Below are 15,624 nucleotides of genomic sequence, written 5' to 3'. Positions count from 1 at the left end.
GACACAGTAAGCTGAACCAAACCGAATCGATTCGACTAAAGGCCGTTGGTCTGGTACAAACGCCATCCTGAGTTCGGCTTTTAGATGGCAAATTCCTGGCTAGTTTTCCATTCCCATTTCCATAACACAGTATAGAAGAAGTCGACCCAGTTCGCATATAAATGCTGCACACATCGATGAAAGTGGCACGATGGTAGAGGTAACACTCGCATCCTGCATGAGTTGGGTTTACGTCTGTGTCCAGCCATCAATATTTAGGTTTCCCGCGCTTTCCCAGAATGTTTTAAAACTTATGCCAGATGGTTCCTTTGAAAGGGCTACAGTCAATTTTTCTCCCATCCTTATCTTAACCGAACTTGTATCGAGCCTCTCTCGTGGGCTTGTTGTCGAATGGACGTTGAAACCTAATATTCATTTTAGTTTTTCTCATGGCGAATACGACTTACATCTCTTCAAATAACTGAGTATTGAGCTGACAGGAAGGATACCTGTCCGCGGACTAACACTAAAACTAATTTAAAAATCAACAATTTGCGGTAGCTTATCATTAGTGGGACGAAATCTGAAGGAAATAAGTTTCTAGCGCAAATGTCTCCTTCTAACATGACGCCATGATAAACATATGTAGATTCATGAAATATTGAAATGCGACTTTGGCAAATGATAGCACACAAAGAGGAGAGTATTTTGCAATGTGGTTATTATGCAAAACTTCAGTATCTACCATGTTATTTCACTAACTGCAGGCATTTCTGAATGTCATTTTTAAGGGCCATCGACAGCTTGTTAAACGAGAAATCTGTGGACTTTGAACAGCATAAGCGAAGATATTCTAGGCTAATTTTTGTACTGAGGATGTACTTTTTCGTAAGATATTGACAGTACTTTTTCTCAGGTTCTCACTTAATAAACTTAATAAACCACAGATTCAAAATTCCTTGCCACTGCGTCTACACAACATGTTAGTGAGATATCATTGTATAAACTGCGCTGATTTTTGGCAAAAGAAGCAAATTTTAACATTAAAATGAGAAAAATGTGGATTTTACTTAAAATTCGTCGCTCACGACGCCAAGACGCTTCCCTGAATGTTACAAATGCTTAACAAACCTGTCGAAAAGTGATCGCTGTTTTTGTTGCATTTTTAGTGGAATTCTTTTTAGATACTAGATTAGATTAGATTAGATTAGTTTTTCGTTCCATAGATTCGTGCTGAGGAGATCCTCGTGGATGTGGAACATGTCAATTTTCTTTTTTTTTTTAAAAAAAAGCTGAAATAACAATACTAATACTATGAATATATACAATATATCATTTGTTTCTATTAAAAAATTCGTCAATGGAGTAGAAGGAGTTGGCCACTAGTAAGTATTTCAGGCTCCTTTTAAACTGATCTTTATTTGTAACTAAATTTTTTTATGTTTGCTGATAAATTATTGAAGATGAGTGTTCCTGAGTAGTGGACCCCTTTTTGAACTAAAGTAAGTGCTTTTAAGTCCTTGTGCTGATCATTTTTGTTACTGGTATTGTACGTATGAACTGAGCTGTTTGTTGGAAAAAGAGGTATGTTATTTAGGACAAATTTCATTAAGGAATAAATATACTGAGAGGCAGTAGTTAGTATACCCAGTTCTTTGAAGAGGTTTCTACAGGACGTCCGTGAATTTACTCCACAAATAATACGTATTACACGCTTTTGGACTCTGAAAACTTTTGTTTGACTTGAAGAGTTACCCCAAAATATTATACCATATGACATTATGGAATGAAAGTAGGCAAAGTATTCAAGCTTTTTCATTTTTATGTCGCCTGTGTCTGCTGACTCTCGAATTGCAAATACAGATTTGTTAAGGCGTTTCTGCAGTTCTGTGGTGTGTTCCTCCCAACTGAATTTATTATCAAGTTGTAATCCCAGGAATTTAAGACTGTCAACCTCTTCTATCTGCTCTTCTTCACACTTTATGCATATGCTGGGTGGAAACCTCTTGCAGGTTCTGAATTGCATATAGTGAGTCTTTTTGGAGTTTAATGTCAGTGAGTTGGCTTTAAACCATGTATTAATATCCATGAAAATATCATTAGCAGATCTTTCTAGAGCTACACTCAACATACTACTTATTGCAATACTCGTGTCATCTGCAAACAAAACGAACTCTGCTTCTGGCAGTATAACTGATGAGAGATCATTAATGTACACAAGAAAAAACAATGGCCCTAAGATGGATCCTTGTGGGACACCACATGTAATTTCTTCCCATTCTGATGATGACTGATGACTTAATTCAATAGTCCCTTGCACTGACACCCTTTGTTTCCCGTTAGCGAGGTATGACTTGAACCATTTTGCAGCACTGCCCATGACACCGTAGAATTCTAATTTATTTTAAAGGATGTTGTGGTTCACACAATCAAATGCCTTTGACAAATCACAGAAAATACCTGCTGCTTGTAACGTGTTATTTAATGAATTAAGTACATTTTCACTGTAGGTGTAAATAGACTTCTCGATATCAGAACCCTTCAGAAATCCAAACTGTGTTCTTGATAATATGTAATTTGTGGTCAGATGGTTGAGAAGCTGCATGTACATAACTTTTTCTAAAATTTTTGAGAATGCTGGCAAAAGTGAAATCAGTCTGTAGTTTGATGGTATCTCTTTATTCCCTTTCTTGAATAGACGCTTTACATTTGCATACTTTAGCCAGTCAGGAAATTATAATTGACTGGCCACACAAGTAACTCAGAATTGTACTAAACTCACAAGAACATGCCTTAATTAACTTTTTTGATATTTCATAACCACTAGAATGCTTTGTTTTTAAAGATTTTAGTATGATAGTTATTTCTTTTGGTGAAGTGAGTGACATATTCATGTACCTGAAACTATTTGTAAAGGCTAGTTTCAGATATTCAAGGGCATTATTTACTGATCCTGACGATCCCATTCTATCAGTAACGGATATAAAGTACTTGTTAAATAGATCTGCCACACTATGCCCATCGGTTACTAATGTGTCATCTACCCTTACTGCTATTTGCTCCTGTTCCTTTCTGGTTCTACCAGTCTCCTCTTTCACTATCTCCCATATTGTTTTTATTTTGTTCCCTGGCATTGCTATCTTCTTCTCGTAGTGCATTTGTTTGGATGTCTGAATTACTTTTTTTTAAATATTTTACAGTATTTCTTGTATTTAGCTAAATCATCACCATTGGAGCTATTCTTGGTCGACAGATACATTTTCCTTTTTGTCTTACAGGAAATCTTTATTCCTTGTGTAATCCATGGTTTTATTATAGACGTCTGTTTGATTTGAGTAACTTTTAGAGGGAAACAGTTTTCAAACATGGTATTGACATTGTTCATAAATGTGTTATATTTTTCATTCATGTCATGAGCACTATAAACATCTTTCCAGTTCATATCTTTGAGCAGTTTTCTAAAACACTCAATTTTTGGTTAATTGACTACTCTCCTGTACCCAGATTTAGCAGTCTTGATAATCTGCTTAGAATTTACATCTAAAACAAGGAGCTGCATGTCATGATCTGATAATCCATTTATAACAGGTTTTATGTTATGATTTTGTTCCTTTGATTTGTCTATGAAAATGTTATCAATGGCTGTCCTTGAGGATTTAGTGATCCTAGTTGGAAAATTTACAGTGTGAGTTAGATTGAAAGACAACATTACTAACTGCAGTATATGTTTGCTGGAAGATTGCATTAGAAAATCTGCATTAAAGTCACCAGCAATAAAAATTTCTGTGTTTCTTCCTGTTAAATAACCCAAAAGATCCTCTAGATGGTACTAACCAAGCAGAGGTGACAGCAGATCTTTTTTGATGGTCACCATGCAAGTGTGGGCTTAGAGGAACTCCACTGAATATTTACAAAAACTGTGAGTGTAGACCTCAGTTTAGAACGGCACTACCCCTCCAGCTCTCGACATTTCCTGTACATTGCCGGCCCACAACTCCCACCACTACTCTCTACCCACACGCGTCCTGCAGATTGCGCATTTATCTGCCACATTATTCTGCCCACACTCTACTGGGTGTATCACAATCAATAGCAGAAACTGCCACAATACTGAAAGTAAAAACGTTCCAGAGAAAACGAGTCCACAAACTGTTTCCTAGACAGATGCGAATGTGTGGCTGCAAGCCATCACTGAGTTCAGTATGGAATATTGTTCTAGTTATTATAAGTGAAGAATGGAAATGTTAAAGGTTCTAACTACTTTTTTTTTTTACGAAATAAGTTTTCAGTTCTGCTGTGTTGTTGGTGCTCTGTTGCACGTGTATAAGTACTCAGCTATTCGTGTACTACTGAAATATTCTCATCTCATTATCGCAGCCCACATCATGAGCCTATGATATGCAGAGCGACATCCTGGAATGCAGTACAGAGTCCACTGTTTGACCACGAGATAGGGTAGCCTGCCCTGAGTCATGAGAGGGCTACTTCCGAAGCAGAGAGCCACCCTCTTGCTGGAGGGAGGTCAGGGCTGCCTCCGCGGTATCGTCAGCTGTGCTGTCATCACAGTTGGACAGTTGCAGCCGGAGACATCACAGACAATGGCATTCGAGTGATGTCACAGTCAGCCTCGCTCTTTGCGCTGTCAGCAATGCTGGACGTCTATTGTTTCGCATGAGAGGTAACTGGACGCGTCCTCCAAGATGCTTCTGATGTAGTATGGCCAAGGTTCAGAATGGAGAAATAAATCTACTGTCATCCTGATGTCTCATTTCGCTCACCGTAGGTGACAATCAAAGGGTCATCTAACAATATATTTACTTTTTATTTGTCTCATTATTTGTTGCAGTAATTGAGATGGTATCAGAATATCTTCTCAATTTCTTACACAGAAATGAGTTATGCACGGAAAGAGATAACTGGTTTTTGATTCTTATGCCAAATGTGATATATGACACTCAGATCGACTGACATTTCCAAGGTTCAAATGTAGTTGAAATGTGAAGTTATCGATGAAGCCCGTATATAATTAGACACAAATTCGATTTGCAGTTTTGATGTAAGTGAAAGATTTGCACTGATATCATTTTCTGCCATTGCATGTTTCATCTACATTGATTTATTCATTTCATTTCAGAGCAGTTAATTCATTTCATTACTTTTTACTCTGTAAATCAGTTTACATAAGACACAAAGGGGCAAATGTGGATGCAGTAGGCGGAAGTTATTATTTCAGTCCAGGTTTTACACCAATGTTACTGATGGAGGAAAAGTATTACTAAGAATGCTTCATGCAAGCGATTTGCAGAAATTTTGAGCGATAAGGTTTTGAATAGCCATGAGTATTGCTAACAATTTCGTGAGTCTGTGAATAAACATATCTTGAAAAAAAGTGTGGCTCTAATACACTACTGGCCATTAAAATTGCTACACCAGGACGAAATGCAGATGATAAACGGGTATTCATTGGACAGATATATTATACTAGAACTGACATGTGATTACATTTTCACGCAATTTGAGTGCATAGATCCTGAGAAATCAGTACCCAGAACAACCACCTCTGGCCGTAATAACGGCCTTGATACGCCTGGGCATTGAGTCAAACAGAGCTCGGAAGGCGTGTACAGGTACAGCTGCCTATGCAGCTTCAACACGATACCACAGTTCATCAAGAGTATTGACTGGCGTATTGTGACGAGCCAGTTGCTCGGCCACCATTGATCAGACGTTTTCAGTTGGTGAGAGATATGGAGAATGTGCTGCTCACGGCAGCAGTCGAACGTTTTCTGTATCCAGAAAGCCCGTACAGGACCTGCAACACGCGGTCGTGAATTATGCTGTTGAACTGTAGGGTTTCGCAGGGATCGAATGAAGGGTAGAGCCACGGGTTGTAACACATCTGAAATGTAACGTCCAGTGTTCAAAGTGCCTTGAACAAGAGGTGACCGAGACGTGTAACCAATGGCACCCCATACCATCACGCCGGGTGATACGCCAGTATGGCGATGACGAAGACGCGCTTCCAATGTGCGTTCACCGCGAAGTCCCCAAACACGGATGCGACCATCACGATGCTGTAAACAGAACCTGGATTCATCCGAAAAAAATGACGTTTTGCCATTCGTGCACCCAGGTTCGTCGTCGAGTACACCATCGCAGGCGCTCCTGTCTGTGATGCAGCGTCAAGGGTAACCGCAGCCATGGTCTCCGAGCTGGAAGTCCATGCTGCTGCAAACATCGTCGAACTGTTCGTGCGGGTGGTTGTTGTCTTGCAAACGTCCCCATCTGTTGACTCAGGGATCGAGACGTGGCTGCACGATCCGTTACAGCCATGCGGATAAGATGCCTGTCATCTCCACTGTTAGTGATACGAGGCCGTTGGGATCCAGCACGGTATTCCGTATTACCCTCCTGAACCCACCGATTCCATATTCTGCTAAAAGTCATTGGATCTCGACCAACGGGAGCAGCAATGTCGCGATACGATAAACCGCAATCGTGATAGGCTACAATCCGACCTTTATCAAAGTCGGAAACGTGATGGTACGCATTTCTCCTCCTTACACGAGGCATCACAACAACGTTTCACCAGGCAACGCCGGTGAACTGCTATTTGTGTATGAGGAATCGGCTGGAAACTTTCCTCATGTCAGCACGTTGAAGGTGTCGCCAACGGCGCCAACCTTGTGTGAATGCTCTGGAAAGCTAATCAAAAAAATGGTTCAAATGGCTCTGAGCTCTATGGGACTTAACATCTGAGGTCATCAGTCCCCTAGAACTTAGAACTACTTAAACATAACTAACCTGAGGACATCACACACATCCATGCCCGAGGCAGGATTCGAACCTGGGACCGTAGCAGCAGCGCGGTTCCGGACTGAAGCGCCTAGAATCGCTCGGCCACAACGGCCGGCGAAAGCTAATCATTTGCAAATAACAGCATCTTCTTCCTGTCGGTTAAATTTCGCGTCTGTAGCACGTCATCATCGTGGTGTAGCAATTTTAATGGCCAGTAGTGTAAATTAATTATTGACTTTAACAAAACGTTCGCAGGTACCTCTTTTCCTAACTTAGTTACTTGTTCACGAAAACGTGTACCTGCATCTATACATCTCCAAGGAAGCCTAGTACAGCTGCTCCAAGGTGAGTTTTTGTGCTTCAGATAGCTAAAACAAATGTTATTCAGTGTATGTGAGTGTCCACGTGCCTCGACGCCTGACTTTGATCTGGCTGCACAGCTTGCGGAGGACAGTGTTATCCCAGTGTCAACAGCTGTGGCCACTTATCTGCTCTTGTCTCTAGTTCAGTGATGCGTCACTGCTAGTACTGTAATTTACATCGCGCACCAGTTGCAGAACGGTATCTATACACTATGTCTGCCTACGAGCGACGGAAAAGGAGGAAACACCGCAACTTGATACAGGATGTTAGAATGCTGTCTGGTGACTTAGAAATGGGAAATTACGGCGGAGAAGATGTTTACCCCCATAGAAAATGGTTCAAATGGCTCTGAGCACTATGGGACTTAACTTCTGAGGTCATAAGTCCCCTACAACTTAGAACTACTTAAACCTAACTAACCTAAGGACATCACACACATCCATGCCCGAGGCAGGATTCGAACCTGCGACCGTAGCGGTCGCGCGGTTCCAGACTGAAGCGCCTAGAACCGTTCTACCACCCCGTCCGGCTTACGCCCATAGAGATTTGAAAGAAATTCTGAAGGCTGTACATCAAGGAGTCATTCGAACACGGAAGAGAGATAGTGGTGGAAAATGAAGTGATCTTATGGCATAATGGCCCGCCGACCCCTATCTGGGGTTGTTCGACCGTCTGGTGCAGGTCCTTTTATCTGACGCCATTTCGAAGATTTGCGTGTCTAAGAATTGATTATAACCGTCAGTGCAAGTCCACATAGAATCATGTATAAAATTTATACTGCATAAATGTATACTTTTATATTGCTTAAACATCTGTCAGAGTTACACATCTAAATGATACCTCCTTTGAAATTAAGCAGAGATTAATACTGGCCAACAGAGCCATTTTGCCCTGACAAGACTTCTATCCTCAAGGCTCCTGACTCGTACCACGAAATTAACTATGTATACATCACTTATACGACCAGTGCTTGCATATGCCTCTGAAGCCTGGACATTAACAACTAAATATATTGTAACACTGGATGCATTTGAAAGAAAGGTACTTAGACGAATTATCGGCCCAATCTGTGAAAGAGGAAGATGGAGGAGGAGATACAACCATGAGTTGTATACCATATACAAAGACCAACCCATCAGAAGGATAGTTAAATCATCCAGACTGAGGTGGGCGGGACATGTGGCTTGCATGAACAATACGGAAGTACCAAAAAGAATATTACAAGGAAAGTCAGGAGGCCAGAGAGGACGTGGTCGACCAAGAGCCAGATGGGAAGATGGAGTAATCGAAGATCTTAGGAAGATGGGCTATAGAAACTGGAGAATATTGGCAAAGGACCGAGAGAGATGGAAGGAAATTGTAGAAGAAGCCAAGACTCATCATGAGCTGTAGAGCCAAGAAAGAAGAAGAAGAAACATCTGTCAGACTTATTTCAGTTATGGTTTTATTTAGAAGCTTAAATGGTCATAGTAACATCTCCATTTGTAATATGTACTTCGATACGAAACACGTCATAAATATCTTATTTTTGACCTGTTTAACACGTTAAATCTGAAAGGTGCCGGTCACTGAGGAAAGAATTAAATTGTCACCCTAAAGTTATGCAGAGCTTCGAGTAATCTAGAAGCCGCAAGTAGAACATTTTTCTCAGTCTTTTTGCCGTTTTCCTGATAGTTCAACATCGTGTTGACTTGTACTTTAGTTACACGATTATAGGGGAAAATGCGTCGTGATTTTTGGAAAATACAGAGCACGTATCAGAATGGGTAGTCAAGGATTCCAAACGGACTATCTCGTTCTGCGAGTTCTGTTTTTAAACAATAAGTGTATTCACTTGGTTCATAAAGCAGACAGCTTGCTACACTATAATATTGTATATTACACGGGGTATATTTGTACACATTGAAAGTATAGTGCGTGATATGTAAATGATTTGCGACTTCCAGGAACCTTTGAAAGGTTTGCGCAACTCTACCCTCGAGGTGTACTTTTTGACCTTGCTAATTATTACAGCTACCAGAAACAATAAAAAAGACGTTAGTTTCAGTATATGACAGATCAGTAACTGATATTGTATATCCTCTTCTTGCCCTATACCACACATTTATGTGATAATGTATTTGTTTAGAATGTCACTTTTATTTGTAAAAGAAATTACAAGCTGCTGGCCACTCACTCAAGCGATAACAACGGCTGTAATGCGTTCTTATTGTATGCACAAAACGACATTTTCCGTGTCAATTGAGGTAACATTTATCAGGCTGCAACGCCGCACGCAGCAACGCAGCACTTGTATCAGCTGTGCAAGCTGCCGTATTTCTGTTACATTCTGATGGTTACGAGTATAAAAGGTACGTGTAGATTGCTAGATCAGCGGCTAATTTTGTCATAAGTTTTTTCCGTGTATCTGCGGGTTTTCTTTCTCATCCTCAACGAGACTTCCCTTGCGGCATTGCTTTCCCAAGGTACGTCAGAACGAGAGAGCAATTGCTCAGCAAGGCGAAAGAGGAATGTCTGGTAACCCCAGTAAGAGCACACGTAGTAGATCACTGTGGTACTAACGCTACACTTTGGATTCATTAACCGACTAATCGGTTAACTGATCTAAATTATTAGTAATGCTTTCGAAATATGAGCTAGTTTTACCATCCGATGGAACTAAAGTTCGCGGTTGGTAATTCCGCACCTGCGCGACTGGTAATTTCAACGTATATGCCGCAGGGATGGCAGTTATCGCTGAGACAAACAGTTTTCGGATATACCATTTTTTTTCATCTCCGATTCAACCTGACATAAAACTGCTCAAAATAACCGGTTTCTGAAATAATTGATTTTCGGGTTTTATTACTATTGTTTCCAAGAACAGACGTAGACATGGAAAAATTATAGTAAAGGTGTATGAGTAGGAGATTTCGATCGATATGTGGTTGAGGCTGTGGCAGAAATCAGTCTCATTGTCTCCAGCAAAGATGGCGAAGGTGAAGGAGACGGGCTCGGCGACAACGAGGGCGAAAGGTCTCAGGTAGGTGACTTTACTACATCGTCACTTTTGAATGGTATTGATTTTTCACCCTGTAGCAACCACAAAATAAGTATTCAGTTGTTAACCAAAGACTACTTCAACTCAATAAAATTATAGGTTTATCAATCAAATTTACCTTACCTTCCAAGAAATATTGCGGATGTTTCCTTCTTATATGACGTCGCAAGTTTGTCGTACCTCCTCCAGTTTTTAATCTTTTAGAGCAAATGGAGCATTACACTTCATTTGCTGCCACACTTCATAAAATACTTTCAAGCTAAGGATGGTGCCACTGTGCAATATAATCAATGTCCGGGGGCGACAGCGGCAAACTACCGTGAGACCAGGCGGGGACAAGTCTTGCGTAATGCAAGTACGCCGTGCTGTCTAATAGGCAAAGCCACACGCAATAGGTGCATTATTGTCTCAGCAGTATTGTGCCAATTTTTATGCTACGTGTTTGTTGCTAAATTCCAACTGTTGGCGTTGTTATTAAGATAGCACTGACCGTGTTTCCATTTTCTATAATAATTCAGTATTTCAGAGCGTTGGAAATTAAGCGAAAAAACCTTACTCGTTTTTTTAAAAAAATCTTTTATCTAAAAACCAAAAATTGTAGTACTGCTGTTAGGGAAAACTGATACGCTGGCTTTTTAACCCGTTATTAGCAAACAATGAAAAAATCTATTAATACCCAGACGAAACAAATACAGAAAAGTATTGGTTATTCAGAACTCAAATACCGGTATCGGTACTAACCGGTCGGTTTTTCCCATTACTACTTGCCGGCCGCTTGTCTCAGTTCGTGTCATGTCTCGTGGTGACAACGAACGTTACCGATCCCACTGCCACGAAGCATTTTTTCAATCGTGTGTTCAAATAAGGTAACGAACCGATACAGAAGGAGGTTGTAAGGAACTCCGCATAAAAGTTTTTTACATACAACAAAAAATCTACCAAATTTAGACAACACGTATAGCATTCAGCTCGTGGTACCACGTAATATAAGCGCTTCAGGTTTCATGCGATGGTACGCAACTGTGCTGATAGTTTGCTACTCGATTTGTCTTTGTAACTTTTTACTGTGAAATAGGCCCAACTGAAGTAACTGACTTAAAAAAAATGAAAATACAAACTGGAAAATTAAGATAAATATTTGTAACTGGTCGCTGAGGTGTATTAGTTACGACACAATTAACTTCTTAGTTCAGCAGTATAGGACTGCGGACATCAATGCTTCTATAATTTTGTGGGTAATTTGCATCAATCTTTGTATTCTTCTCGGGAGCTGAGTATTTGAACTTCGCATTCACTCATTGTGTCTCCTGATGATGGAACAGTGCCTCCGAAACGGGTTGTAATTAATAAAAATAAAGTTTCGTAACTAAATACAAAGTTTTTTTGATTTATACCTTAAACTTGTAGCCACAGAAGCAGCCTTTATAAGCATTATTATATGTAAAAGAAACACGTTCTCATTTAGTGGCATTTTAGAACTATGCATTGTATAACTTTTGTAGTGGAGCTCTTCAATAATGGGTAACGGCTAATGTGTTACATGTTAGCTTTATACATTCTTGGCCATTAATAGGTGATGCCGCTGGTGAAACTTCAATGTGTTCTGATTCCTACTCATTGCATTTAACGTATTGCCCGGCACTTGTTTCAAAACCTTAACAAGCATTGTGTCTGTGCGCTCCTGTTTTCGATCGAAGTTTCTGATATTGAGAAGGGCAAAAGAGCGATCTATATTTAACTTTAACATACTTTTATAGCCAAGATAGCATTAATAAACGTTTATTATTGACAGAAGGTTTTCACAGCTGAAACTCTCACCTTCTGACATTCAAAAAATTTTTGTTATAAATCGTGTTCCATTATGAGCTTATTACCGATGCCATTTCCTCATTATGGTTACAATATACAGCACACTATACATATTTTTATCAAAAGTAAAACCATACACAGATAAAAACTAGACCCTTGTGGAAATAGGGATGTTCACAAATGTAGCACTCCACCGAGGCTTGTTATTCCTTACTACGCACAACATGTAGTAAAACGTAAACATGTGAGCAAGTTGCACTTTGCTACACATCGTGCATTGTAAGGAATAACAATCCTGAGTAGAGTGCTGCGTGTGTAAACATGCCTCTTTGCACAACGTGCTGTTTTTTCTCTGTATATGGTTTTACTTTTGACAAACGTGTGTATAATGTGCTGTATATTATCCATTATAATGGCGACACGGAAAGAGTAATAAGCTCATAACAGAACACGATTTATAACCAAAAGTTTTTTAAAAATCAGAAGATGACAGTTTCATCTGCCGAAGCCGGTCATCGAAGTAAATATTAACGAATGCGAATCTGGCTATAAAAATTTTCCACCTCCTTGACTGCTGATCAACAAAATGCATGCTTACTTTAAGTAAAAAGTGATCTCTGTATCACGGTGGACAGAGTAGTTGCGAGTATTATCAGGTAACTTCCCCAATGGCATTCTAATGTTTATTTCCATGTTTTGAACCATTTATGAAATTTTTGGGGTCTCTACATTACTAGGAAAATCCTGTATATTGCAGTGGACATGCAGATTACTGTAAATACCGGCCTGTGATTTGTTGACGGTCAGTCGCTTCCAATTATCAAACGAGAAGTTGCACACCAGAGCTTACGAAAATGAACTGTTACTCGTAATGAACTGGCTCCAAACAGTGATCTGATCAACTTGGTTTTGCTTACGGAAGGATTCAAAAAATGTTCAAATGTGTGTGAAATCTCATGGGACTTAACTGCTAAGGTCATCAGTCCCTAAGCTTACACACTACTTAATCTAAATTATGCTAAGGACAAACACACACCCTTGCCCGAGGGAGGACTCGAACCTCCGCCGGGACCAGCCGCACAGTCCATGACTGCAGCGCCTGAGACCGCTCGGCTAATCCCGCGCGGCCCGAAGGATTCCCTAAATGACATTGGGTGCCAAGCAGTGTGGATCTTTCTGCATGGGCTGTGTGAAAATTTATTTAGATAAACTGCAGAATATCAATATCGACGATAGGCAGTTTGAAGCCGGCTCTTCCCCGAATACAACATTTAATCCTCTCCCTTTCTTTCGTTATGCTTATGTGTTCATGTATCACTGACTCAGTGATACAGGGCAAATTATCCTATGTGTGTATACTTTTCTACGACTAAGAACTCACTGTTTAGGATATTGCCCTGGGGGGGGAGGGGATTTTCTCTTTTGTAGATGTACTTGGCTGGTTCAAATGGCTCTGAGCACTATGGGACATAACATCTGTGGTCATCAGTCCCCTAGAACTTAGAACTACTTAAACCTAACTAACCTAAGGACATCACACAACACCCAGTCATCACGAGGCAGAGAAAATCCCTGACCCCGCCGGGAATCGAACCCTGGAACCCGGGCGCGGGAAGCGAGAACGCTACCGCACGACCACGAGCTGCGGACTGTAGATGTACTCTCACCCCGCCAAACGTGGGCTGTTGTAGTGGGTACCGTACAGGTGGCTTCGACAGAGTCTCTGCTTTTATTAGGAACATTTCTCCCGACTAACATACATATTTTACTGCACACTGAAGCGAGCAGTCAGTTTTCAGGGGTGTTGGTCTCCTGTCACGCCGCGTGAGGTACCTGACTTTGCGGGTGGCTTGGTCCCGCTGTCCTCCTTCTCCTTCTCCTTCTCGCAGTCCTGCTTCAGAGGCACGGCCGCTGCTGCGTCTTCGGCCATGGTGGGGGCGCTGTGTGGACCTCTCTGCTGCTGCTGCTGCTGCTGCTGCCGCTGGTTGGAGCCCGTGGCGCGCCGCCGACTGCCGGCCTCGTGTTTGGGGACTCGCCGTTGCTCTGCCTCTACTTAACGCCGCGCCCAACTACGGTGCCGTGAACATCTCTGATATCTCCGCGCAAGTACTCGCATCGAGTACGGTCCTTACGGCGGAGGTATCTCCAGTGGCGTCCAGTGATAAGAGACGCTTATCGCGATGAACTCATTCTTCGCTGATACGGTACTAATTTACTGCCAAATCACTCCGTTTACATCAGTGTTCGTAAACATTGCCATATGTACTACAGAGAACAACATACTGTATTGCTGCATGTCGGAAATAGAATGAATTGTGGTTGGTAGTGACATCAATCTACCCTCGATATGTTAGCGAAAGCCGGCCGAGGTGGCCTAGCGGTTCTAGGCGCTACAGTCTGGAACCGTTGACCGCTACGGTCGCAGGTTCGAATCCTGCCTCGGGCATGGATTTGTGTGATGTCCTTAGATTAGTTAGGTTTAAGTAGTTCTAAGTTCTAGGGGACTGATGACCTCAGAAGTTAAGTCCCATAGTGCTCAGAGCCATTTGAACCATTTTGTTAGCGAAAATACATGTTAAAAATCGAAGGTAGGCAATCAACGTCGCGCGAAAACGTACTTAATTCTTTCTCAGGAAACTTATTTAGGACAACTAGTTCAGGAGCCGACTTGAAGTGTAAATTATCGTGAAAACATCCTTGACCTCTAAGCGACAAATGGTTCAAATGCCTCTGAGCACTATGGGACTTAACATCTGAGGTCATCAGTCCCCTAGAACTTAGAACTACACACATCCATGCCCGAACCAGCGACGGTAGCGGTCGCGCGGTTCCAGACTGAAGCGCCCAGAACCGCTCGGTCACAGCGTAAGCGACAAATAATCCTGACCAAATAAGGTTCAAAATGGTTCAAATGGCTCTGAGCACTATGGGACTCAACATCTTAGGTCATAAGTCCCCTAGAACTTAGAACTACTTAAACCTAACTAACCTAAGGACATCACACACACCCATGCCCGAGGCAGGATTCGAACCTGCGACCGCAGCAGTCCCGCGGTTCCGGACTGCAGCGCCAGAACCGCTAGACCACCGCGGCCGGCACCAAATAAGGAGCATCATGACAGATGATTAGTGACCACAAGGTTGTTATAGCTAGAATGAATACCGTAACATCCACATCCACAAAACATAAACGTGAAATACGTCTATTTGAAAAAAAAAAGAAAACAGATAACAATTCTCTGAACACCTCTCTAAGAGACAGCCTCCACTCCTTCCAATCTGACTACGTAACCGTAGACCAAATGTGGTTTAAATTCAAAGAAATAATATCGATGGCAGATATGCACCAAATAAATTAATAAAAGATGGTACTGATCCCCCATGGCAGACAAAATAGGTCAGATCACAATTCCTGAAGCAACGAAAAAAGTCTGCCAAATTTAAAAGAATGCAAAATCCCCAAGATTCGCGAAGTTTTACAGAAGTTCGAAATCTAGCGCAAACTTTAATGCGAAAGGATTTTAATAGTTTCCACAACGAAAATCTGTCTCAAAATCTGGCAGAAAATCCAAAGAGATTGTGATCGTATGTAAAGAACCCCAGTGGTAAGACTCAGTCAAAACCCTCTCTGCGCA

At 41.3% G+C, this 15,624-nt stretch overlaps 1 protein-coding gene across 1 annotated transcript in view; it reads right to left on the bottom strand.

The window, feature by feature from the left end:
* LOC126235919 (proton-coupled folate transporter-like) overlaps positions 1–14,000 on the bottom strand; it is a 178,900-nt gene extending 164,900 nt beyond the window's left edge. The window contains exon 1 of the mRNA XM_049944879.1: positions 13,823–14,000. Within this exon, the coding sequence (XP_049800836.1) occupies positions 13,823–13,919 (97 nt within the window). The 5' untranslated portion in view covers positions 13,920–14,000. The remainder of the gene's footprint in view (positions 1–13,822) is intronic.
* Between the last annotated feature and the right edge of the window lie 1,624 nt (positions 14,001–15,624).

This window comes from Schistocerca nitens, chromosome 1, assembly GCF_023898315.1.
Source record: "Schistocerca nitens isolate TAMUIC-IGC-003100 chromosome 1, iqSchNite1.1, whole genome shotgun sequence".
Classification (NCBI taxonomy): domain Eukaryota; kingdom Metazoa; phylum Arthropoda; class Insecta; order Orthoptera; family Acrididae; genus Schistocerca; species Schistocerca nitens.
Note: the sequence above shows the minus strand (reverse complement) of the source record. Positions and strands in the feature narration are given on the sequence as shown.